The sequence below is a fragment of the Grammomys surdaster genome, unplaced genomic scaffold (genome assembly GCF_004785775.1).
Source record: "Grammomys surdaster isolate TR1022 unplaced genomic scaffold, NIH_TR_1.0 125852, whole genome shotgun sequence".
Classification (NCBI taxonomy): domain Eukaryota; kingdom Metazoa; phylum Chordata; class Mammalia; order Rodentia; family Muridae; genus Grammomys; species Grammomys surdaster.
The window spans coordinates 866,627-893,270 of record NW_021620678.1 but is presented as its reverse complement, the minus strand read 5'-3'; the positions used below and the strand labels follow the sequence as shown (position 1 = coordinate 893,270).

At 40.0% G+C, this 26,644-nt stretch overlaps 1 protein-coding gene across 2 annotated transcripts in view; it reads left to right on the top strand.

The window, feature by feature from the left end:
- Dmc1 (DNA meiotic recombinase 1) overlaps window positions 1-26,644 on the top strand; it is a 36,938-nt gene that overhangs the window by 8,953 nt on the left and 1,341 nt on the right. Inside the window, exons 6-12 of one of the 2 annotated variants that reach the window (XM_028790003.1) lie at window positions 1,043-1,084; window positions 3,752-3,824; window positions 7,053-7,144; window positions 7,590-7,663; window positions 7,785-7,899; window positions 8,381-8,441; window positions 21,766-21,882. In XM_028790003.1, coding sequence (XP_028645836.1) covers window positions 1,043-1,084; window positions 3,752-3,824; window positions 7,053-7,144; window positions 7,590-7,663; window positions 7,785-7,899; window positions 8,381-8,441; window positions 21,766-21,882 — 574 coding nt within the window. The remainder of the gene's footprint in view (window positions 1-1,042; window positions 1,085-3,751; window positions 3,825-7,052; window positions 7,145-7,589; window positions 7,664-7,784; window positions 7,900-8,380; window positions 8,442-21,765; window positions 21,883-26,644) is intronic. The other variant, XM_028790004.1, reaches the window with a different exon arrangement.

The window sequence follows — 26,644 nt, the reverse complement described above, 5'->3', positions numbered from 1 at the left end:
TATTCCAGAAATATAGAAAATATTTTTTCTCTGTAGCATATATAATATGATGTGTGCATGAGTGCATGCTTGTGTGTGAGTTCATACAGGATCTTACTGTGTGGTCCTGACTAGCTTGTAACTCACAAAGAACTACCTAACTCTGCCTCCAAAGTGCTAATACTAAAGGCCTGCATCACCCCTGGCCTATATACTATATTTTTCCAAATAATCCATGTACAGCTGTTTTTACATGTGGAATCTTGACAGTCCAATATTAGTCTTAGAGAACCAAATGGTTTTTGTTACTATTTCTGTTGACTTGAATAAGTAAATTTTGTTTTTATTATTTCTACTGACTCAATATTAACAATTTCTCTTATTGTATATTGCTTATGAGGTTTTTTTAAAAAAAGATTTATTTATTTATTTATTTATTTATTTAGTACACAGTATTCTGCCTGCATGCCAGAAGAGGGCACCAGATCCCATTATAGATGGTTATTAGCCACCATGTGGGTGCTGGGAATTAAACCTCACCCTCAGGACCTCTAGAAGAGCAGTCAGTACTTTCAATCTCTGAGCCATCTCTCCAGCCCACTTACAAACTTCTTAAAATTTTCAACAGAGAGTTCAGTGGATCCAAATGATAAGTAGAAAAGTTTTCCTATGGAGAACATTTGCTTCTGCTGTCAACTAGGGATGTCACTATTCAGGATCACATCAGCTTTTCCTTGAGGATCTCGGCACAGTGAGGGAGCCTGGCTCTCCTTTCTGTGGTCAGGTCTGAAACCTAAACAGTTTTTTGGGGAGGATGAATTTTTTCATCTCTCGCTTTTGGTATTCATACATGTAGTATCCTTTTGTGGCAGAGTACTACATGTAAGTAGTTAGGTCTCTTGTGGAATACTGGAGATTAAATCTGGAACCTTGGGCTTTTAGACAAGTGCTCTACCTCTAAGCAACATTCCTAACACTATGCAGTGTGTTTTGGTTTTGTTGTTTGTTTAGTGAAAATATCTAATAAAACTTTTCTAAAAGTTCCTTTTTCTAAATTTCACAGAATTTCGTACTGGAAAAACTCAGCTGTCTCATACCCTCTGTGGTAAGAACACATACTAAAATTAGCAACACAGCAGTGATAGAGCATTCACATACTAGAGTTCTGCTGCACTTTACATTATTGTATGCAGTCTTATCCAGTTTTCAAGGAAACAACAGTCTACTGTTACACAGATGGTTTTGGAATGTGTGTTGGGATAGTGTTGTCAGTCCTGTACTAGAACATCTGAGTGGAAGTACAGAGAAGGTGAGTGGTTTATGAATGAATTGACAGGAGGGGCACCCAGTGTGTCAATTTCTTCCTATCCATATTTTCTGTCTTTTTAAAAAGCACAGTGAGGACATAACATTTATTGAAGACTAGAATACTGTCTATGGGGTGCATTCTGTCCAAAGAGAGGAGTAAAATTAAATTTGGGGCCTATGAAGATGGCTCAGTGGGTAAAGGCACTTGCCTGAGAAACTGAGCTTGATCCCTAGAACCCACATGGTAGAAAGAGTCAGCTCCCACAAGTTGTCCTCTGACCTTCACAGATGTGCCATTGCATCATGTGCCCCTAAAATAAATACATATATAAGTAAATATAATTTGTGAGTTTTTGGTTGGTTAATGTTTTTTGAGACAAGATCTTACTATCTAGGTAGCTCTGGCTAAACTGAAATTTGCTGTGTAGACTAGGCTGACCTCAAACTCACAGAGAGATCTGCTGCTCTGCTTTCCAAGTGCTGGGATTCAAGGCATGTACCACCACATCTGGCAAAAATAAATTTTTAAAAGAAGTAAATATATAATTTTTTTCTAAAGTAAAATAAACAAATTCCTTGTTAATGAAGATTTTATTTGTATTTGTTTCACGTAAGTAAAAGGAACATGGAACAGTGATTAAAAGGAGGCTCTGATGTGTACCCTAACACATGTGAATATGGATGCACACAAGCTAGCACAGCACACACACACAAGGAAAAGTGAAAAGTAGGCTGTGTTGTAGAATCAAATGTCTCCGCCCCACTACTGATAGCTGATGACTGCGGGCAAGTTGTTCTACCCTTAATTCTCCTTACAGTCAAACTGAAAGAATAATAGTGCCAAATTTAGGGGGAATTTTGAAGTAAGTGAAATAATGTGTGTGTCTAGTATGAAGTAACTATGTTAACTACAGCAGGATAACACATATGAGTTGGGGATGTAGCTCAGTTGATAAAGATGTGTCTAGCGTACATGAAGCCCTGGGTTCAATCCCCAGCTCTATATCAACCGTCCTAAACCTTTATCATCTTACATAGAGGGGGATCAAAGTTCAGAGTCATCCTTAGCTACATGGTAAGTAGGTTAGATGCCAGCCTGGGATACGTGAGAACCTGCCTTAAAACACACACACACACACACACACACACACACACACACACACACACACAAATGCTTGGGCTGGGGAAGTAGCTCAGTTGAGAAAGTGCTTGCCACACAATTGTGAGGCCTCGAGTTTGCATCTGAGTACTTTTGTACAATGCTGGGGCAGTACAACATATACATATAATCCCAGTGCTGGGGAGACCGAGACTCCTGGGCTTTGCTGGCTAGACAGGCTAACAAAATCAGCAAGTTCCAGGTTCAATAAGAGATGCTGTTTCCCTGGGCCATGTGGCACATGCCTTTAATCCCAGCACCTAGGAGGCAGAGGCAGGCAGATCTATCAACTGAAGCTATATAGTAAGACTTTGTCTCAAAGCAAACAAAACCCCAAAATTATATATTTATCTTAGGGGCACATGATGCAAAAGCATGTCTGCAGATGGTCTATATAATGAGTTCCAGGACAGCCAGGGCTGCACAGAGAAACTATGTATTGCAAAAAAAAAAAAAAAGATATTGTCTCTCAAAAGGTGGACATATATAAGGATATGTACAAATGCCTATAGTACACACACATATACATACATACATACATACATACATACATACATGTACAAAGTAAATACATTTAAATATTGACAGCAATTTAAAGGTAACAAGTTATTTAGCATAAATTATATTTACATTATGAAAGTAAAATTAGTAACATTTAAATTCTAATTCTGTTTATTTGGGAGAATTGACTTTGACAAATATTTCCCATTGTGAAAGATGTTAAAATTCTCAGTTGAATTATTATCCTGAGTCATAGTTAGAGTTTCATTGCTGTGAAGAGATGCCATGTTCATGGCAACTCTTATAAAAGAGAACGTTTAATTGAGACTGGTTTACCATTTTCAGAGGTTTAGTCCATTGTCATCATGGCATGAAGCATGGTGGCATGTAAGCAGACATGGTGCTGGAGTTGAAAGTTCTACATTTTAATCCACAGGCATCAGAAGGCATTTGTGTACCACACTGGTTATAGCTTGAGCATATATGACCTCAAAGCCCACCTCTCAGTGATGCACTTCTCCAACAAAGCCACACCTCCTAATAGTGCCACTCTCTATAGCCAAGCATTCAGAGACATGAGTCCATGGAAGCCATTTCTATTCAAACCACCACATCCTGCCAAAGTACTTATTTCACTACTGGTTACTGAAATGGAAATATAGCAATCTTTTTAGAAGCCAATGGGTCATTGTTCTTTACTGAGTTTACTAGAGTTGCAACCAACATGAAATTAATGTTTACTATGTATTTATTTGTGCAAAGTTTGTTCATTCCTGTTAATATTAATTTTTTATTGTTCCCTAGTGACAGCTCAACTTCCAGGAGCAGGCGGCTATTCAGGAGGAAAGATTATCTTCATTGATACAGAAAATACTTTGTAACCCTTTTATTTAAACAAGTCCTAAGGCAGTATTGTAGAACAATATTACTATAAAAGAGAGTGCCTTGAAATGTGGATTTTGTAGTGATCCTGGAAACCAATGATGACAAAAGCCAAGGGGACAGCAGTGCTGACCAAGTGCTCACATCACTGCTTGGTTTACTTATCTATACCTGCACCTAATTTGATGAAAAGTAACAAAAGAAATACATGAGATAAAATTGTATCTTAATAATTCTTAAACTTCATATCCAAAGATTTTCCTCAAATAGAAGGAAAGACTTGAAGAGCTTAAGTGTATAGAAGGGAAGGGTCAGAGCTGTTTGGGCCCCAGAGGACATGGCAGTTTAATTAGTATAAAAGTATTCTAGAATAGTCATCCAGAAAGGTGATTTGGGTCTAAGACATGAAGGGCTTTGAAACAAGATGATGGGTGTCAATTAGATATTTTTCAAAAATCTAGGAAAATGGGAGCTTTTTACCTAGGTTGGAAGCAATAAGAACAAAAAGAAACTGGGTGTAGTGGTACACACTCAGGAGGCAGAGCAGGCTGATCTCTGAGTTCAAGGCCAGCCTTGTCTACAGAGTGAGTTCCAGGATGGCCAGAGCTATGTAGAAAAACCTGGTCTCAAATAGTAAGCAAGCAAATGGAAGAAACAAAAAGAACAGAACAGGAAACATTAGCAAGGGTACTGCAGACAAAGGAGAGCGGCTTGAGAAGCGTGTCCTGACTGGAGTGGTACTGAGGACAATCAATGTTTCTTGGCAGTATGTTGAACATGAAGGACATGAGGCAGTACAGGTGACCATAGGAAACTCTGAGGAAAAGGTAGAGTCAGAGATGTGGATGAATTAAAGAGAGGGTAGAGAAAACTGTGCTTGTTTTTATGAAAAGGTCTAAAAAAAAAAAAGTACAGTCAGAGGAAGGAGGAAGTCTTCAGAAGGCAAGGAAACATGAAATGTGAAGAGTGAGGTAGATCGCTACAGTTGGGAATTGGTTCCAGGGAACATTTACCGTGGAGTCTGGAATAATGGAAGCATCTTGGAAAACAAGCATCAAGGAAACAGCAAGTGAGGGAGGCAGTGTGTAAATCGGATGGAAACAGTGGTTTGAGGAGGTACAAGGTTCAGAAGATAGATCTGCACAGCTTCATTAATCTATTCCCAGTGAAGCCCAGCCAGCTTCACGAGGCTTATTTCTCACCGTGGTCATAACTAGAGACAAAAAGATGGGAACGTTCCAGTCCTGCTTAAATATGCTTTGTTGTGAAAAATTGGAAATGTTGTACATTAACATTCTTGGGCTATAGGGTCTTTTGTGCTGTCATCAAGGCTTCTTATATCCACAGAGCTTTTGTTTTGTTGTATCACTTTAAGTACTGCTTCCAGGAAGGTGATCAGGGTTACAAAAACAGACTGTTTTTCATGTCTGAAATGCCTTTGCTTTGCTCTCTTCTGTTGGTTGTCTTGGCTGGTCATATGGAAATCTGTGTGTTTGTTGCTTTCCATCCTACAGGGGATTCACTCCCTCTAATCCCATGTCATAATCTTACTGAATCACACAAGTGGTTAAGCCTCTCATATCAAGGCCCGATCTTTCTGATTGTTTGTAATTACCCAATTCAGAAAATCTTGGCCTTCCAGAACTATTGCAGAATTTATTATAAGAAACACTCCTGTGAAAGAAAAACAAGTCAAGAAAGATTTCAGAATGTTGAGAAATCTAGGCATGAGAAGTCTCTGGAGGAACCTTCTAAGTTGAGAGGGGGGGTAGAATGTTTAGAGCTGTAACAAGAGGGGCTCAGCTGGAGTTCAGCTAGGCATAGAAAGAGTAACTGCAGAGGGGTGGGAATGGCTCTTGCAGATTAGCAGTCTGGATTTCCTCAAGACAAGAAGAGAATAGTTAGGAGCAAAGGGAAATTCAGGAGGGAAATCTCTCATGTTGTTCTCTTGGGGTTTCTCAACCTATACTGGTGTCTCTGCTGTCTCTTGTTATTTTTCTTACATTTCTATTATGACTCTTTATGTTTCTACTATTAATGGGTTAATATGGTTATCAGTAAATACTTGTAGATTGATTTATAGTTCCCCTCAGTGTAAGCCCAACTCTTTTTTCTTTTTTTTCTTTTTTCTTTCTTTCTTTTTTTTTTTTTTGAGACTCTTAAACCCCAGTTCAGATAGAATCCATGGTTTGTAGAAGCTGACAAGAATGATACTTTTGTTGCCTCTTGCCTAAGATGTGCAAGGGGTTAATGCCTAGCAGTGGAGTTAAAAAAGAAAGATAAACCTAGCAGTGGTGCTACACACCCTTTGTCTCAAAACAAACAAACCAACCAACCAAAATTCAAATTAAATAAATACATAAATAAATAAAAATTTCAAAGAATGACCTTGCTTCCCAGCAGCTAATAGTGTTTTATGAGCAATGAAAACAAGAATGAAATGAAACTGCAGACAGGCAGGTCACTAAGGACCAGAAAATAAAGTGGAATTATTTTCTGTAGCTTACCAGTTAGTGATTATTAGTGTCTTCCACCTTTGGGGGTATACAGATTTGCCTCCATCGGAACTTTGTAATTTCAGAATGATACCGACTCCTTTAGAAGAAGGTGTATAAAAGCCAAATAAAACAAAACAAAAACCCTGCTTCAATCATTCCCTTTTAGACCCTTGAGGTTATTTTTTGACCCTTCATATAGTTAAATTTGTCAATTTTTTTTTGCCACATTTTTAGTGGAATGCTAAACTACTCATTTTGAGCCAATGAAGAATTTGAAGTGACTTGAATATAACTCATGACATTAGTGTTCTAGGTCTGTTTTTACAGAGCTGAGAACAAAAGAGACTCACAAACCTAAGTTTCTAGTTTTTCTATTTTAACTATTCTGCAGCATAATCCTAAATTATTTGCCAAAACTCTGTCAATGTCCTTATAAAATGAGAACATCACAACAAGCTTCTAAGCTTATTTTAAAAATTGTATACCTTAATATGTCATTTCTGATTTACCATATCTGTGACACCTACCATTATATAAGGCATTTTGAAGCAGTTATGAAAAACAACAGCTTTGGCAGTTTCTTAAGTCATGAGTAGCATCCAGAATGCCTTTGCAGATGCACTGTTATGTCTCAGATGCTTTACTTGCTCACAGTGCTACCTCTTGTAGCTATCTAACTTTCTTTGGAATTGGTTTATTGGATCCTTAATCATGGCACACTCCAGCCGTCCAGATCGCCTTCGGGACATTGCTGATCGCTTCAACGTAGACCATGATGCAGTACTGGACAATGTGCTCTATGCACGTGCCTATACGAGTAAGAGCCCTGAGCAGTTGAATGCTTGGGTTATGGGAAGATTGACAACACTAGTTTACTATTTGATGATACAACATTTTCACTCATTTTCCTTGTTTTATTTAAATTTTCTTCAAATTAGTCTTCAAATGTCATCTGTTCAGTTCTCAAGGTACTCAAATGCCTTCAAATTTTGTATTTGTTGTCACTGAAATGTAGAGTAACAGCTATTTTTCCTATTTGGTGCTGAGATTAAACCCAAGGTTTTCCATACGCTAGGTATATAGTATATCATCGAACTAAAGTTCCCTAGAACAATATCTTTTTGTCTAAGGTACTGTTTGCCACATATGGTCAAGCAGAGTATGCAGTCCTATTTAGTAAAGTGATAGTCAGGAGAAAAGAAGAGATCTAGCTGTCTGGCACCCAAAGACACACACATGAGACTCTCTCTCTTTCCCATCAGGTGAACATCAGATGGAGCTACTTGATTATGTAGCAGCCAAGTTTCACGAAGAAGCTGGCATTTTCAAACTATTGGTATGAGTTTTTAAATAATGCTCACTGGCAGAGCCATTTAGCATATTGTTCTATTCTGTTTAAATAGGCATCTTCCTCCAATTTTAAAATGCACCTTTGGTTTTATGTTACTCCCGTGCAGATCATTGACTCAATAATGGCACTTTTTCGAGTGGATTTCAGTGGCCGTGGGGAATTGGCTGAACGCCAGCAAAAATTGGCCCAGATGTTGTCGCGACTCCAAAAAATCTCAGAAGGTAGATCTTTAAAATAAAATGGCACTGTCACAGAGCATCTGTTGACTCTGTTTGCTAAAGTATGTTTTACAGAGAATCTCAGAAGGATGTCAGAAGCATAACATTTTAAAATTACTTTCATGGGACTACAATTATTTAAATTAAATGTGATTCTGATAGAAATAATAATGATGACTTTAAGTAATTTTTATTATTAATGAAAATAGGAAACTGGGCAGGATGGCACACACCTTTAATCCCAGAACTTAGGAGGCTGAAGCAGGAAGATCTCTGATTTGAGGCCAGCCTGGTCTACAGAATGGGTTCCAGGACAGCCAGGCCTACACAGAGAAACCCTGTCTTAACACGAAAACCAATAGGAACAAGAGCTTGTTTATAAAAACAAACTCATGGTGCAGTGTTCCTAAACTGAAGTCTAAACAATGAACTTTGTATTTTTATTGCCCTTCTCTTAGTTTGTTAATTTTATTTTTTGATGCAGAATATAATGTTGCTGTTTTTGTGACCAATCAAATGACTGCAGATCCTGGAGCAACTATGACGTAAGCCCTTGATTTGTACTCATAGAGATTACTATCAAAGGTTACTGTATAGAAGAAAATCACTTAGAAATAACTAACCTTATCTGTGTATGATATCACATGCCTGTTATCCTAGCACTTGGGAGATGATTGCAGGAGGATTGTGAACTCAAAGTCAGACTGGGCGATGTTGTGAAGCCTCATTTCAAAACAGCGACCACTAATAATCAGCTGTGATGTGGGCACATGTATGGTAGATCACTTTATGACAGTGTGCTGTTACTTTATAACTGCACATGGCATTTATTTGTTATTCAGGACCTTTTTAAAATGTACTTTCTATAGAAAAAAGTGACATTTGAATCTATTCTAGGGACCCCATTTGGTCCTAAGACGAAGGGGTATTGAAAGACAATAAGAAAAAGATCTTAGGTGCTTGAAAGATGGCACAGCAGTTTAGAACCCTGTTCTTGCAGAAAACCTGGGTTTGAATCCTAGCACCTACAGGTTGGCTCACAACTATTCATAATAGTCCCAGGGAGTCCAACACCTTCTAACCTCTGCAAGAACCAGGCATGCATGTGGTGTACATACATACATACATACATACATACATACATGAAAGCAAAATACTCATATGTGTAAAATAAATATTATAAAAGAAAGTGATTGGCCAGGCAGTGATGGTGTACACATTTAATCCCAGCACTCAAGAGGCAGAGGCAGGTGGATTTCTGAGTTTGAGTCCAGCCTAGTCTACAGAATGAGTTCAGGACAGCAGAGCTATTCGCAGAAACCCTGTATCGAAAAGATAAGAAAAGAAAATGATCTTAGGTAGATAAAAGCTTACATTCTAGAAACATTGAAAGGCTGCTATGCAAAAACAAAAAAATAGGCTTTTGATTAAATGTACAAGAGACATCTTTTTAAAAAACACAAGAGAAGTCTGCTGCTCATGGAAACAATGTCAGTCATACAAAGCATATTCAAAATTTACTGAAGTATTTGCCCACATATAAGAGTACAATGGTTCTCTGAAAGATGGCAAGGAGTAGAAAGCAAAGAGAACTAAAATAAAACTGTGAAAGCATAACATTCAAAGGAAGGTTTGTATCACCATCCAGAAGGTTTGAGTATGAGTTGAATAGCCCTTTGTTCATAATAACTTTCAAAAGCTTTTTCTACATTTTACTTGGAAAGTGTTTTAACCAGAGAAAAACTTCACATTAACATAATGAGTGTACATGCTGCATTCACTTATGTTTACCAGTGGTTATTGTATTCTTGCGACACGCTTTTTCTCTTCCTCCCTCTTCTCTCTTCTCTTTCCTCTGTCCTCTCTCTTCTGTCTTCTGTCCTGTCTCCTCTCTCCTGTCTCCTCTCTCCCTCTTCTCCCTCTCCCCCTCCCCGCCCCCATGGTGGTTTGAATAGATATGGCTTCCATAGACTCAAGTTTGAATGCTTGGCAACAGGAGTGGCACTATTAGGAGGTGTGGCTTTGTTGGAGTGGGTGTGGCCTTGTTGGAGGAAGTATATCACTGTGGAGGTGGGCTTTGAGGTTTTCTATGCTCAAGCTATGCCCAGTGTGACACACAGCCTCCTGCTGCCTGCAGATCAAGACGCTGAACTCTCAGCTCCTTTCCTCGGCACCATGTCTGCCTGCATGCCACCATGTTTCCCGCCATGATATTAATAGATTAAACCTCAGGAACTGTAAGCCAGCCCTTTCTTTATAAGAGTTGCTGTGCTCATGCTGTCTCTTCACAGCAATAAAACCCTAAGACATTCTCTTATGTACAAGCATGCTAGCATGCATATCTGTGAATCTTTTTTTCTATGTACATACTCACAGTCATTCGTTGAGATATATTGACATATATCCTATTTGTGTGAACCATTTGAGAATTGTCTGGCTTTTTTTTTCATGATTGTTGAGTATTATTTGTAGACATTAACATTTTACCACTTAATACTTCACCATATGTCTTCTAAGAGCAAGAACATTTTCCTTCATAATCACAGTAAAATTAACACATGCTGTTTAATATCAACAGTGATGCTATCTAATATCCAACTTTCTCTAGTTGTTCTGACAATGTTTATTATAATTGTGAAGAGTTGTTTTAGGCTCATGGTCTTCAACAGAGTGCATGCTATTTATGTATTTGTTGAATCTCTATAGTCTCCTTTAATCAAAATAGCTCCTCGGCCTTGTTAAACTTTTATGATAGTGCTATTTGTTTTAATTTTTTTTAAAGTTTATCTTTGAATCACATGCATATGTGTATGTCTGTGTGTGGGCATGTGCACATGTGAGTGCAGAAATGGGTATAGGAACTTATGTAGGTGCTTATGAGCCTCCATATGGGGGTCAGTGACAGAACTCAGGTCCTTTTCAATAGCAGCGTGTGCTCTCAGCAGCGTGTGCTCTCAGCCATCTCTCCAGCTCTTTGTGATAGTAACATTTTTGAACATCAGGCCAACTATTTTCAATATCTCTCAATTTGAAGTTGCTTAAAAACTTTTTAAAACTTTTTTGACTTATGTGTACACATACACACACACAATTGCAGAAGTAAACTCCCTCTCTCCCCATGTGAATTTGTCATATTAAACTCTGTCAGGCTTTGTGGTAGGTGAGCTTATTTGCTGAGCCATCTAACCAGCCCTGATTGTTTTTTCTCATTATTTTAAATGTGAAATGCTTTTGATAGGAAAACTATGTGATATTCGACCTTCTCAGTGTGTCATGTTAGAAGGTACAACATGGCAGTTTGCCCCATTATTAAGATGGTAAATTTGGCCAAGCGTGGTGGTACACACCTATAAACCTAGCACTCAAGAGGCAGAAATAGGCAGATCTCTGAATTTGAGGCCAGCCTAGCTTATGTAGCAAGTTCTGGGCTAGACAAACTTGTACAGTGAGACCCTATCTCAAAAAACCAAAAACCAACCAAAACCCAAGATTCTTGAGCCATGTATGGAGATGCATACCTTTAATCCCAGCACTTAGGAGGAGGCAAATAGATCTTTATAAGTTCGGGGTCAGCTGGCTTATCTATGTAGTAAGACTCTGTCTTAAACAAAACAAAAAGCAAAACAAAACATCCAGCCAACTAGACTGGAGAGATGGCCCGGCAGTTAAGAGCACTGTCTATTCTTCCAGAGGTCCTGAGTTCAATTCTCAGCAACCACATGATGGCTCACAGCCATCTGTAATGGGATCTGATGCCCTCTTCTGGTGTGTCTGAAGACAGTGACAGTGTAATCATATACATAAGTAAATAATTCTTAAAAAAAAAAAAAAGAAAGAAAAAAGAGCCTCTGGAACATGCAGAATTCTCACACTCAGGGCTTTACAAAGAATCCAGCCATAATGTTTGAAAGAGATGGTGTTTGTGAGAGTTCTTCATTAGTAAAGCCACAAAAACACCTCTTTGAAATTTAGTGATTTCTGAGTGATGCTCACACCATGTAGTATCATGTTTTGCAATCAGCTTTCACCATTTATTTTAGCACCTGTCAATAATTCTTGACCAAATTAATCCTTACTCCTATGTTGCAAAACAGTGTAATTTTACATTAAACCAAGGCAGTGCTTCTATTATGTGCATATAAAATGAGACACTATACTAGCAGATACTTTTTTTTTTCTAGTTTTCTGAGACAGAGTTTCTCTGGGTAGCCCAGGCTGTCCTGGGGCTCACTCTGTAGACCAGGCTGGCCTCGAACTCAGAAATCCGCCTGCCTCTGCCTCCCAAGTGCTGGGATTAAAGGCATGCACCACCACCGCCCGGCTGATACTTTTTTTTTGTAAGATTTACTTTTTTTTGTATATGATTACACTGTCACTGTCTTCAGACACACCAGAAGAGGGCATCAGATCCCATTACAGATGGTTGTGAGTCACCATGTGGTTGCTGGGAATTGAACTCAGTACCTCTGAAAGAGCAGACAGTGCTCTTAACCGCCGAACCATTTCTTCAGCCCACTTAGCAGATAGTTAATAACAGTGCAAAATTCTCTAAGTTGTGCTGAAATGAATGTGCCTCTCTTCAGGCATTTATTTATTTATCCATTTACTTTTATTTAATGTGTATGTCTGAGTGCCTGCATGTATGTATGTGCAACACATGTATGCTTGGTGCCAGGTAGAGCCAGAGGACAGCACTAGATTCCCTGGAACTGGAGTTACAGGTCATTGTAAGCCACCACGTGGGTGCTGGGAACCAAATCCAGGTCTTCTGCAAAAACAGCCAACACTCTTCGTCATTGAGCTGTCTCTCCAGCCATCATCATTTAAAAACTTGCCGAAGAACACTGCTGCATCTTTTGCATTTTAATGTATCCTTTACCCTTCAATTCTTTTATGAGTATTTTCTACTTAGCTAAAGGGAAAAAAATTAATATGGAAAAAAATCAACTATGTAAATAGTCAAAAGAAAGTTAAAATATGGAGGGAACCAAAAGTATAGCTTAGTGGTAGGCTGTGTGGTTAGCATGTGGAAAGCCTTAAGTTCATCTCCTCTCCCTTTCAAAAGATAAAAGATTGAGGAGAAAACTAGCTATTCATTAATTCAAATATTATTGAAAACCTACTAGGTAACAAGAGTCTGCAAATTCATTAGCAAACTAAAGAAACAAAAACCTTTGTCTCAATAAAGGAGAAAGATAAATGGTATCTATTTATCTATTTAGCTTAGTATTTTAAAGTCTTGATATGTCCCCTATCACTTCATCTGTAGTGTAGTCTTTGGATGCTTAGAGCAATCTTTTCTCTATGGAGTGTCTTTTGTATACAGACAGGACATGAAGTACTTCACAAAGAGATTAATTTTAAACTAACGAGAAATGGAAGATTTTAAAGGCTTGCTTTAAAAAGAGAAAATGACTCATTGGCTCAGAGGGAGGAAGTGGGCTGCATTCAGATAAAACAGTACAAGTTAAAGAGCACTGTTCTCTCTTCAGGTGTGGGGAGGGAGCACTGAGGAGGCCCAACTGTCACTCTTGAGTTACAAGGCAAAAGAAATTAGGTCAGATAGAGGTTCTTTTTTCTTGTATTTGTAAAAAGTTTCAAAAAGAGTAAAATCATCTTGAAATTACTCTGGTAAGACAGTGGAGGAAGACTTGAGAGGTGATGGAAGGGAAATAACTGGAGAGGAAGGCCGGACAGTCCATGATGAGGAGAGCTAAGCAAAGAGCCAGCAAAGGTCACAAAGCCGAGTATTTTTGCAGTATAAGTCTGCTGTGAGAATCTCTTCCACGTAGCCAAGCTGTAAGGAAACAAGGCTCACTGTAATTAATATGTTCTGAAGTATATTAAATTATAACAGTACAGATTAAATACATGTCTTCATGTAAAACACAAAATTACCACATCTAAATGAAAAATGGGGACAGTTTTAAACTAAAGGATCTTCAATGCTATTAGAAACCCTCCCCTACAGAAAATATCTTTGTTTCTTGGTGTTGAGGAACTCCAAGCTTAGCTCGCCTGGAGCCTGTCAGAGAAATATCACTATAATTGGTATGAATCCCCAAGTACACTGACAATAATTGAGGCTTGTATCCCATGCATTATACTTGATGGCACATTGTATTAAAAAAGAACAAAATTATAGAGGCAAGGAGCTGCTGTATGATGCAGCAGAGCAGAGACTCCTAGATAGGGCTGCACATTCAGACTTTAGGGTTGGAACGATCCAGCCCAGGGGTCCTAGAGATGCAAGTCAGAGGACGGGCCTGGTAAGCTGCACACCAGGGCAAATAAGCGTTGAGAGAGACCATGATGTCACCACATACTTCTTTTGTGTCTGTGATTCTTAAACAAAAAAGCCATCCAGAATATTTGCAGCCTTGTGAATGTATCACTTACTCATTAAGCATGTCAACCTATGACTTAACATTATCAACTTAAATGAGGAAGTAATATGTTTATGGTCACTAGCACAGTGACCTTATGAAAAGTGTTTAGATCATTTGAAACTCATTCTTCTCTTCACTCTCCCACCCCTCAATTAAGAGATCTTATACTTACTAATTACTTTCCAGGCACCAGAAGCTTTTCTGTATAATCTTATGTAATTCTTATGTGACTCTGATATACCTCCCCCTGTTCCACCTTCCTGTGCTTTCTATGAAGCCAGTCTTAATATGTGGTTGAACCTCTCCCCACTCCACCCCACCAAACAAGAATTCTAATTTCAAAAGATGAGGGGGGAAACTATTTTAATGTGTACATACTTGGGGAGCAGACAAAAAAGATGTATTACTTAACAATAACAACAACTACTACTGGAACTCACTTTGTAGACCAGGCTGACCCTGCACTCACAGAGATCTGCCTGCCTCTGCCTCCCAAGTTCTGGCATTAAAAGTGTGCACCCCCACACCCAGTATACACCTGATCTTATGAAAGCATTTTCTTATTGAGGATCCTTCTTCTCAGATGACTTTAGCTTGTCTCAAGTTGACATAAAACTAACCAGCACACCTAGCATGCACAAGGCTTTGGGTTGACTCCATTCCTTCACCACAACCACTACAACAATAACAACAACAAAAAATACAAACAACAAAGAAAAGAAGCTGATTCTTCTTAGTCTCACTGTGTTCTTACAGTCTATCTTATTTCATCTCAGATCTATTCTTCATGACCTCAGCTAACTTGAAGTTGGAAGGCCAGAATGATAGAATATGCCATGTCCTGTCAACCAAAGTGGGAAAATCTCTTTCTGTTCCTCCTTACTCCTAACTAATATCTGCCCCCACCCGCTCCCTCATTCTCCACAGAAAAGAGGAAATGAGAGGAGAAGAAAATGTAAAAGGCTATAGGAGGGACGTGGGAGGTTTTCTGATGCTGTTAACTTGGTCAGAAATAGATGTAAATTAAAGCTCTCTGGAAGAATGCAGGCTGCTATGCCACCTCCTTATATGTCACTTCAAGCCTGTGACTGCTTCAGTAATCAGGAACTTGAAGAAAATTTTCTTGAACTGTTTCATTGAGAGATGACTGTTTAAATTGAAATGTTTAATTAAGGATATCTTATGTAGTAAGTTTGCTGACACGATAGAGCTAGTGTGTATAAATGAGCAGCCATGGTTCCTGGTATAGGGTGGCCTCCAATAAGTTATTCATAGTATCTTGAGTCCTCACAACAGTCCTAAAAGGCAGGAGTCCACCCCACTCCACATTTTACTATGAAATAGGTAGTAAATATTTGAGTCAAGGTTAGAACAGCAGATCACTAAGATTAGGATAGAACCGTAGTCACTAAGCTAAGACTTTACCTGAATTATTTCATCTTAGTCTTACAATTGTCCTTCCAATTGATACCATTATGATTCCTCATAAAGAGTCAGAAACAGAAAGGTTAAACATTTTTCCTGAGGTTTCAGAGCTGACAAACCAGCCTTTGAACTCAGGCCTAATTCTAAAGCTCATAAACCACACAGCACATCAGGGCTATACCTGCCTGAGGAAAAACTAGGATGTTGGCACTCAGAGACTTTGCAGGGATACACCTATTCTAGTGAAATGTCTAGGACAGAAAGGCCCTGTTTGGGGCCCTCAGCCTTTAAGCAGAGGTGTGTGTTGGGGTTCAGGAATCATCACACAAACCATATGAACACTGATCTTAATTAAGCAAGAATAGTTTATTGAATGCACACCCCAAGACTGAACGTTCAGGACCATAAAAAGCACTCGGGTGCCTAATTGTAGTACTCATCTGTCCTGAAAGTAGGCTTTTTAAAGGATAAAACACGTTCAGAAGTTTAAAAGACAGGGAGGGGAGCAGTCCAACATTCTGGTTAACTAGACAGAGTATTATCAGCTAACCTTTAAGCTGACTGGTCCTGAATAAGGTAAGAGGGGTGGTGGATGGGTACAGAACAGGGGAGTTTCAGAGCACTGAGATTACAGAGCATAAGTAATTCAGCTATAACTTTTTGGCTTACTGGTAGCATTCTTTAGTGTCAGCCATGGATTATTACTTCTGGGAAGTGGAGTCTGAGAACCTGAACTTATTTTCACCTTATGAGCAAAATGGAGACTGTATCCAAAATGGCTACAGTTATGTTAAAAGGAGCAGGCCTCAATAGTGTGTTTGGATCAATAAATCCTTCTCTCAGGGGAATCTTGAAGTTAGTTCATAAGACTCAGAAAAAGACAGAGGATTAGTCTGTTAAGGAAAATTTAGCTATATTTGAAGTTCACGTGACCAGTGAGTGCACACTCCCTATACATAGACCAATTCTCCCTATACAGAATCCAAGTTTTAATCCAAATTATTACTAAATCTTATATACAAGCAAAGTGAAATAGAGATGACTTAAAAGGATGTCTTTCATAGTGAGGACTCGGTAAATCTTGGTTCAATGGCACTCCTAAACTTACATAAAAATTTTATGTATGTGTACATATGTTCATTTTGCTGGATGGGATTTTGTATCTTTTATTATATTATCAAGTATTGGTGACCTATATAATAAATATTAAGGGCTAAAACTTCCATATACAGTTATGCACAGAATTGTTGACAGAGCAAACAAAATTTGAATTAATTCTGTCAAAGCTAAGGCTGTTGATATTTCATAGTCTATTTTGATTAAATATGATCTCAAAAGTTTGAGTCATTTTGATAACATTTTGTAGTTTGCAGCCCCTTTGAATAGCCTGTAGTAATTTCCTCATATAGCTCATCTGCCTTTGGAGGTGACATTTGTTTTTTCTTTCTTTTTCTTTTTTTTTTTTTTTTTTTTGGTTTTTCGAGACAGGGTTTCTCTGCGTAGCCCTGGCTGTCCTGGAACTCACTCTGTAGACCAGGCTGGCCTCGAACTCAGAAATCCGCCTGCCTCTGCCTCCCAAGTGCTGAGATTAAAGGCATGCGCCACCACCACCCGGCGGAGGTGACATTGTTAATGCTCAGACTCTTCACCTGAAGCCATCCAGGACAGGCAGTAGAAGATCTTCCCTATGGTGTGTAGAGAGTCACATTAGGGACAGGAATTTGTTAAGAAAAAGATCTTGGCCATTTATCTAGAAGCTCCACTGTGCCTCTTGTGGACAGGTTTCCAGAACAGCCAGCAGAGAATTTACTTCAACTAGGATAGCTGGAAAAACTGTCTTTTTAAATATTTGTCTTTATTTTTAATTTTTATTTATTTTATTTTATCTTGAGATAGGGTCTCACTATGTAGCCCCAGCCATCCTGGACCTCCCTATGTAGAGCAGGCTGGCTTTTAATTCTCAGAGATCCACCTGCCTCTGCCTCTAGAGTGAGGGAGTTAAAGGTGCATGCCACCATGCCCAGCTTTATATTTGCCTTTCTATTCAAAATTCTTCCAAACGTTCTTTGGTGTAGTTTCTTTAAAGAGATGTTACAAGAATGTGTCCAGAAAGTCCTCGACCAGGGAGAGCCAAATTATCTTCTCTGTGTTTTTTGCAGTGTTCATGATAGACCTTCATGTGGCATACACTTATCTAGAGAGTAGATGCATGGGGATTATCTAGATTAACAGTGAAGGATGCTTTCTCTTTCCCTGTGTGACGCTAGGGATGCACATGATAGGTAAGCAGTCTACCCCTGGCAAAGGGATGCTTTAATAGAAAAATACACGCCATGGCAGGAGACCACGGAGCTTCAGGTTCCTAGAAGGAGGCACCTGAGGGATGAGTGGAGTGCCTGAGTAAACCTGGTAGGGAAAGGGCCTTTCACTTCAGACGTAAAATAATGTGCAAAGGCATTGAGGTAGAAGAGGATTTACTTGAGCAACAACAAAAAGAAAAAAGAAATTTGGATGTTGGAGGAAAAACTTAGTATAACTCTAGTTAAGTTTGTAAGTAGTTATGTTAGGTTTCCATTACTACAACAAATACCTTAAGCATTCGACTTAAAAATAGAAAAGGTGGGTTAGAGAAATGGCTCAGTGGGTATGAACACTTTCTGCTATTCCAGAGCCTCCAAAGTCACTTGTGCTTTGTGTGTGTGTGTGTGTGTGTGTGTGTGTGTGTGTGTGTGTGTTTTCCAGGATACCCAGGGGTACACAAAGAAACCCTGTCTCAAAAAAAACAACCAAACAAACAAATAAATAAATTAGTGAGTAATAGTACTACTGGCAGAATATAAATAAATCAGAGGCTGGAGAGATGGTGTAGTGGTTAAGAGTGTGTGTCATACAACTGTAAGAACTAGAGTTCAGATCCCAGCACCCATGTGATAAGCCAGATATCCCAGGTAGACCTGTAGCCTCAGCAATAAGGGGGAGGAGGCAAGAAATTTACTGGGCTTGCTGGCTTCCTTCCTAACCAAGTAAAATGTTTAGGGAGAGATAGTGTCTCAAAGAAATATGCGGAGAGTGATAGAGAGTACCATCTTCTGGCCTCTGCACATTCACAGGCACGCGCACACACACATACAAATATGTATGTACAAACACAGACACACACAAATAAATATATTCTAAAAAGAAGCATAAATCATTGTTGCAGACTCAGATCTCACAGTTCAGATTAGAATGCTATCAGCCTGTCTAAACCATGTCTGTACAGGATAGAGTTCCTGTGAAACCATGAAGAACCACCCACAGGCCATATGACCTATAAACACTATAGAGCTGGCTCATCCAACTGAGATGTCTTTTTTGCTTCCCTATACTGTGGCTTCTACATCCTGATAGATCATCCAGCCTCTGACTTCTTGACTGTTGATAGCCTCAACTATCTGGCTACTGCTTTCTTCATACAGTTTCACCAAGAGCTGTTCTTGTAGGGTTGGAAAGATGGCTCATCAGTTAGAAGCACTTTCTGCTCTTCTAAGGGACTGGAGTTCTGTTTGTGGCACACACATTAGGTAGCTCACATCTGCCTGTGGCAATCACAAACATGATAAATAATTAGATTATACAGTTCCGGGTATGCAACTCTGGTCTATCCTCAGAACTGTGTAGTCAATCATAGCAGTTTTATCTTTAGAGAGCTTCTTTCTTACCAACCTATAGACTACATGTTTAATCTTACACCAGTCAGCCACATCCTCATTACACCAAACCCTGAACACTGTTTCATTTTGGTTTTGGTTTTTGTTGTTGTTGTTTCTTTGAAACGGGGTTTTTCTGTGTAGCCTTGGCTGTCCTGGAACTCGCTCTATAGACAAGACTGACCTTAAATTCACAGATATCCTGCCTTTGCCTCCCAAGTGCTAGATGCCACCACTGCTCATCCCCAACCGCCTTTCTCTTATAAGAAGAAATATTTACTTTTTGGCATTGGGAATGTTAGTCCTCAAGCATCTCTCAAGGTGAATATCAATAGTATTTGTAACTTCTTTGCTGTTACAATTTTTGAATAACAATGACTACGCATAGTTAAGAGCTTACTGCTTGTGTGTATACAAATATTCATGTGAATGAGGAAGTGTGCATGCATGTGTATGCACATATGTGTGCACGTGTGTGTGCAGGCTAGAAATTGACATCAGATGTCTTCTTCAGCTACTTCCCTCCTTAATTTTGGGACAGGGTCTCTCACTGCACCTGGAGCTTACCAATTCAGTTAGACTGTTGACCAGCAAACCTGAGGAAGCTCCCACCTCCCCAGTGTTAGGATTACAGGCACACACCACTGCAACCAGCGTGTATGACTGTATTCCTCAAATATCCATATTTAGAGAATAAACTATGGGCAACAACGGTAAAAGTATTTCCAGTATTGTTCTCACTGCGCCTTCACAACATGTGTAACATGGAAGGACTCCACCATACAATGAACAAGAAAGAGGCTTTCTGGGGGATGGAGAGTTGGCTCAGTCATTAAGAGCACTTGCTGTTGTTGCAAAGTAACTGGGTTCAATTCCTGCATGGAGGCTCAGCACCTCCCCAAGAACCAGCACATGTGGTGCACAGATACACATGAAGGCAAAGCTCTCATACACAGAAAATAATTTTAAAAGATTAGAAAGGCTCTCTGGATTAAGGATATAACTTAGTAGTAAAACATTTTTCTAGTATATGTGAGGCCCTGGGTTCTATCACAGCACTACAGACGAGGAGGGAAGGGAGGAGTTCACAATTGCTTTTAATTACTGAGCCTCGAGGAGAAAGTCTAGAGTATTCATCAGTTTATTTATTTACCTATTTAGAGACAAAGTTTCACCATATAGCCCAGGCTTGCCTTGAACTTTCAGTACTTCTGCTCAGCTTTCCATCTGCCTAGCTTAGACAATTCTTAGTCATTAGACTAAAATAGTTCTTGGCACATATGCCATTAGTAAATATTCCTGATAAATGAGTTAATGAGTAAATAAATCCAGTATTTGTAGTTTTTAAGGACAATTTTTAACCTCAACTGATATGCTAAGATAATGAATGTTTATTCCCCTCCCCTCTCTTTCTCTCTCGGTGGTGCTGGGAATTGAGCCTAGGATCTTGGGAAAAGTAGGCAAGCACTCTACCTTTATCCCTAGCCCTTGCTTGTACTTTTAAAATGTTCATTTATTGTTTTGTGTGTGTGTGTGTGTGTGTGTGTGTGTGTGCGTGCGCTAGTGATTGAGTCCAGGGCCTTAAACATTGTAGGCAAATGTTCTAACCCAGCCTTCAATAGTAATTTACTTTTAAAAATTCAAACAGAACATGAATTATATGCTGATATGGTAGTACACAGCAGTTGTCAAGCGACTAAGGCAAGAGGATTATGAATTAGCTTCTAGCTAATCTGAGCTACAAAACCTAGTCTCAAAAACCAAAAATAAAAACAACAAAAGAGGAACTGCTTATCAGGGACTCTCAGAAGCCTAAACTAGATGGCAATGGTATAGTATCTTTAAATGCTGCTCTCCACAGTTTGCATATAAGCCTCTCTTGTTTGTTTTAGATTACAGATCTGGGAGCTAGGGAGAGAGGTCAATTGTAAAGTATTTGCTATCAAAGTGTGAGGTCCCAAGTTTAATCTCCAATACCCACATACAAAGCCAGTCATAGTGGCAAAAGTCTGTAATCTCCGTGCTGGGAGGTGGGGACAGGCCAGTCTCAGGCTCATAGGCCATCCAGGCTAGCCTAAGCAGTAAGCCCACCAGGTTCTAGTGACAGCCTGTCTCAAACACAAGGTAGATAGAGCCTAAGGCACACCTGAGTTTGACTTCTGAAATCTGTACACACACACACACATACACACACATGCACGTGCACACATGGAGAGAGAGAGAGAGAGAGAGAGAGAGAGAGAGAGAGAGAGAGAGAGAATGCATTCCCACACCATCTTGCCATCCCAGTCACAGAGGCAGCCTCTTCCTTGCCAAGCACCACTGTCTATCCAAATGAAACCTGAAGGAGTGCTTTATTGATTCAGCTTTCAGGCTGATCCCAAAAAACCCATTGGTGGACACATTCTGGCTCACGCTTCAACAACAAGAATCAGCTTGCGAAAGGGAAGAGGAGAACTGAGGATTGCCAAGATTTATGACAGGTATGTATATCTTTGTTCTTCAGTTCCTGTACACGTGCCTCTAAACAGAATTGCTACCCCTGAGAGACTATACTTACTCTCTGACAGATACTATTTGCTTGAATTTCCTTCTCAAATATTATGCCGTTGATCAGGAAGTATGTCTTTGCGCTCTGTACTAGGGACTTGGGGTTCTATAGTCACATTTATGAGCCTCTGACATTCCAGAGCATGTAGTAAAGCAAGCAATGTCATCATGCCTACTTCGGTTGAGAGCTGTTAGGTTCTAGGGAAATACGCAATACAAGAACATGTTCTTCTTTTTTTTTGTCCAGGTTAACATCATTCCTTTTTAGATATCAGTTTAGACATCGCTTTCTTAAACCAGGTATGGTAGCACACATCTATAATCCCAGCTCAGAAGGCTAAAGCAAAAGATCATAAATTATAGGCCAGCATAGTCTTCATAGTAAGAGAGTATCTCCAAAGAAATTAATAAATAGCTGGGAGCTGGGAGTGCATGTAAACCCAGCACTTAGGAGTGGGTGGTGAAGTAGGAGAATTGTTGCAAATTTGAGACCAGCCTGGGCTATGTAGTAAGTTCCAACCCAGCCTGGGCTACAGAGTGAAACCTTGCCTCCAAAAAATTCCCTAAAATAAGGACTGGAGCTATAGCTCAGTGGCAATGTACTTGCCTAGCTTAGGCAATACTCTGGATTCTATCCTCACTGAAAAAAAATAAAATTAATTTAACTAATTAAATAACACTTTCTCAGGGAACCTTTGCTTAATCTTTTCAGTTCAGTCTCCCACAGTACCTTTTATATGTGTTAGGGTACATTAAAGATTCTGTGGACATGCCCATATCATTGCACAGGAGGAGGAGAGTAGGTTTGGTTTTTTTGTTTGTTTGACTGTTTGTTTGTTTGTTTGTTTGTTGACACAGGGTTTTTCTGTGTTGCCCTGGCTGTCCTGGAACTCACTCTATAGATCAGGTTGACTTTAAACTCAGAAATCTGCCTACCTCTACCTCTGGGACTAAAAGTGTGGGCCACTACCACTCATTCTGGGGGAAGGTTTTTATTGTGGGTGAGAGAAGATATCAAGGCATCTGGAAGAGAGCAGATGAAGGCAGCGAGAGAGCCTGGCCCAGGAGAGCCATGAGTCTGGTGAGAGCATCCAGTTAGGGAGATAGATACTGCAAGAGAGCAGTGGGTAGGAAAATGAGGAGTATTCAGAAGATAAGCAGCAGGGGAGGGGGATTCCTTTGGGGGAGGTATACCAGTTTCACAAATTCCCGAGGAAGGCTGGCCTCTATCTAACCTCCAGAAATCCTTCTGTAAGTCCAGCTTGAGTTCATTTCTAGACATATGGTGGGCCTGAGACCTGAAATAAGTTCAGTGTGAGACTGTCTCAAAAAGTAGGATGGAAGCTGGGCAGTGATGGTGCACGCTTTTAATCCGAGCACTCGGGAGGCAGAGGCAGGCAGATCTTTGTGAGTTTGAGGCCAGCCTAGTCTACAGAGAGAGTTCCAAGACAGCAAAGATTACACAAAGAAACCATATCTTGAAAAAAACAATGAGGCAATAAAAAAGACACAACATCCTCTTTTTGCTTCTACATATGCATACATGAATATGCACACTTGCATGCAAAAACATACACACATGTACAGAGAAAGATAGAGAGATACATCCATTCCACCTGTAATGATTTGTATACTGTGTCATCCCCTCTAAACAATAAACGTGACAGTTGCACACTGTTTGCTTGCCTGAGGCATAATAGACAATGCAATATCTATGACTGACTTATTAACTAACACTGAACAACAAAGCAAAGTCTTGTGGTAACTCTCCTCAGAGGGAAAAGTAGTTCTCAAAGAGCAGATGAGATTTTAGTCTGGATTTAGTATGGACCACAGCAGGTAGAATGTATGATATTGAGTTAGCAGTAGTTCTCATGTTGTCAAGATGCTTCTCTTCTGTCTCTGCAGAAGCTGTCCTATATAAATGCTGTGGCTTTTGAACTTCAGTCATTTCCAGAAATTGGCTACAAATGTTCTTTATTAAATGACATAAGTGATCCTGTCTCATAGGAATTGCATTATTTCTTGGATAGAATGCTATGCCTAGGACCCAAACTTTTCATATATATATGGTGGGTTTTTTTGCTACATGTCTGTGTGCCCCATGGGTGCCTAGTGCCCTCAGAGGCCAGAAGTGAGCATTGGATCCCCTGGAACTGGAGTCAGATGGCCAGTTGTGAGCCACCATGTGGGTGCTGGGAATCGAACCCCTATCCTCTGGAAAAGTGCTCCTAACCACTAAGTCTTCTTTTTAGCCCCACCAAAATACTCCCCCCAACACTTTGTTTTTTGTTTTTTGTTTTTTTAAGACAAGCTTGCTACATATTCCTTAGCTGTCCTGAAGCTGGCTATGTAGACCAAGCTGGCCTCAAACTCACAGAGATCCACCTGATTTTTGCCTCCCTAATGATAGCATTAAATGCCTGTACAGCACAACCAGCTACATCCAAATGCTTTGTTCATTCTCACTTATGACTGTTTGCTCTGTGTCTGTCTCCCTCACAGCAGGGACTAGTTCACTAATCTCCAAGCAAAGAGCTGAGACTTGACACGTGGCAGGCCATAACTAATCACTAAATTAACAAATGAATGGATGTGAATACCTGTGTCATCTGTATGTCTTATCCTGCAGATCTTTAAGATAAACAGTTCCTGCCATTCTTATTGACCTAAGAGGTTGTTTCAGCCTTGCAAATTCAATAAGGCTTTGGAACAATAAATTGTCAACAAGGTTAATCATGTCAAGTTTCCATAAACTTGATTCAAGTCAGATGTGGTGGCCCATGACAGTACTCTCAGCACTTAGAGGCTGACACAGGAGGATTGCTGCTAATGTGAGGCCAGCCCAGGCTACATAGTGAATTCCAGATGAGCCTGGGCTAGAGAGTGAGTGAGATCCTGTTGCAAATAAACAAAGACATATACATCTTATATCAAAACAGCAAAACTAAATCAGAACTTACGGTATCAAAACTGCAGCTGAAGAGATAGCTCAGCAGTCAAGAGCACTTGCTGCTTTGCCAGAGAACTCACCAGGCTTCTCCTAACTGAGAACCAGCCCAAGTAGCCATTTACAAAGAATTCTATGAATGGCTTTCTAAATTTTTGTTTATTTTGTTGTATTTGTATGATTGTTTGCCTGAGTATGTATGTGCATATGCATCCCTGAGGCCAAAAGAAAGCATCAGAGCCCTGGGAAACAGACCGTTTTGAGCAGCTATGTGGGTGTTCACAGTATTGGGAATGGCAAAAGCAGCAAGTGCTCTGAGTCTCTGAGCCAGCTCTCCAGCCCCACAAAAGACCTTACACCCATCCGTTGGTTCTCTTCTGTGAGTACTACTGCAGCTCCTCCAAACTCGGGTCCTCATGCCTGTGTAACTAACACCTTACCCACTGAGCATCTCCCCGTCTGGGAGAAGGTCACATTTGACCAAAGGCTTGAAGTAGGTGAGAAAGATGGTCAGGAGAAGGGCTATGTGGCCCTTGCTCCCTGTGCTTCTATCACATACATTGTTGTTTTTGAGACAGGGTTTCATGTAGCTCAGGCTGTCCTCAAACTCTCCATGTAGCCAAAGATAACCTTGAGCATCTGATCTTCTTCCCTCCACCTCCCGAGTCTGAAGTTGCAGATATGCACCACCACATCTGGTTTAATGAAATGCTGAGGATTAAAGCCAGGGCTTGAAGCTATACAAGGCATGCACCCTACCAACTGATCTTTTCTACCCTTTCCTACCCATCCCACTCCTTCCCCCCCCTTTTTTTAAAGATTTATTCATTTATTTTATATATGAGTACACTGTAGCTGTCTTCAGACACACCAGAAGAGGGCATCAGATCCCATTAAGATGGTTGTGAGCCACCATGTGGTTGCTGGGAATTGAACTCAGGACCTCTGGAAGAGCAGTCAGCGCTCTTAACCACAGAGGCATCTCTCCAGGGCCTTCCCCCACCCCCATTCCCCGTTTTTGAAGCAAGATGTTATGTGGCCCCGGGCAGGTCTTAAACTTGTGATCTTCCAGCAAAGGCACTGCCGGGCAGACTCTGCCTTAAAAGTCTCTGCCCACTTGTTTCCTCTACCTGGAATAATTTTTCCCCCACAGCCCTTTAACTAACCATCTTTGTTACCTTAAGGCTTCAAGCCTTTGGTCAAATGTGACCTTTTCCAGGATGGGGAGATGCTCAGTGGGTAAAAGTGCTTGCTTCACAGGCATGAGGACCTGAGTTTGGAGGAGCTACAATAGTACTTGAATAAGAGCTAATGGTATTTATCAATAATTCTAGCGCTGGGGAAACAAAAGGATTCCTGGGCTTGCTGACCAAGTGCGGCTGAAGTAGAGGTGCTCCAGATTTAGGAAAGACCCTGTCTTAAAAAAACAAAGTAGGCAGGGCAGTGGTGGCACACACCTTTAATCTCAGCACTTGGGAGGCAGAGGCAGGTGGACTTTTGAGTTCGAGTCCAGCCTGGTCTACAGAGTGAATTCCAGGATAGCCAGTGCTACACAGAGAAACCCTGTCTCAAAAAAAAAAAAAAAAAAAAAAAAAACAAAAACAAACAAAAAAGCAAAGTAGAGACTGATAGAAGTTATCGATGTCAACTTGTAGCTTCCACATAGTTTACACATAACTAGCAAGCATGCCTGTACAAACACACACACACACACACACACACACACACACACACACACACACACA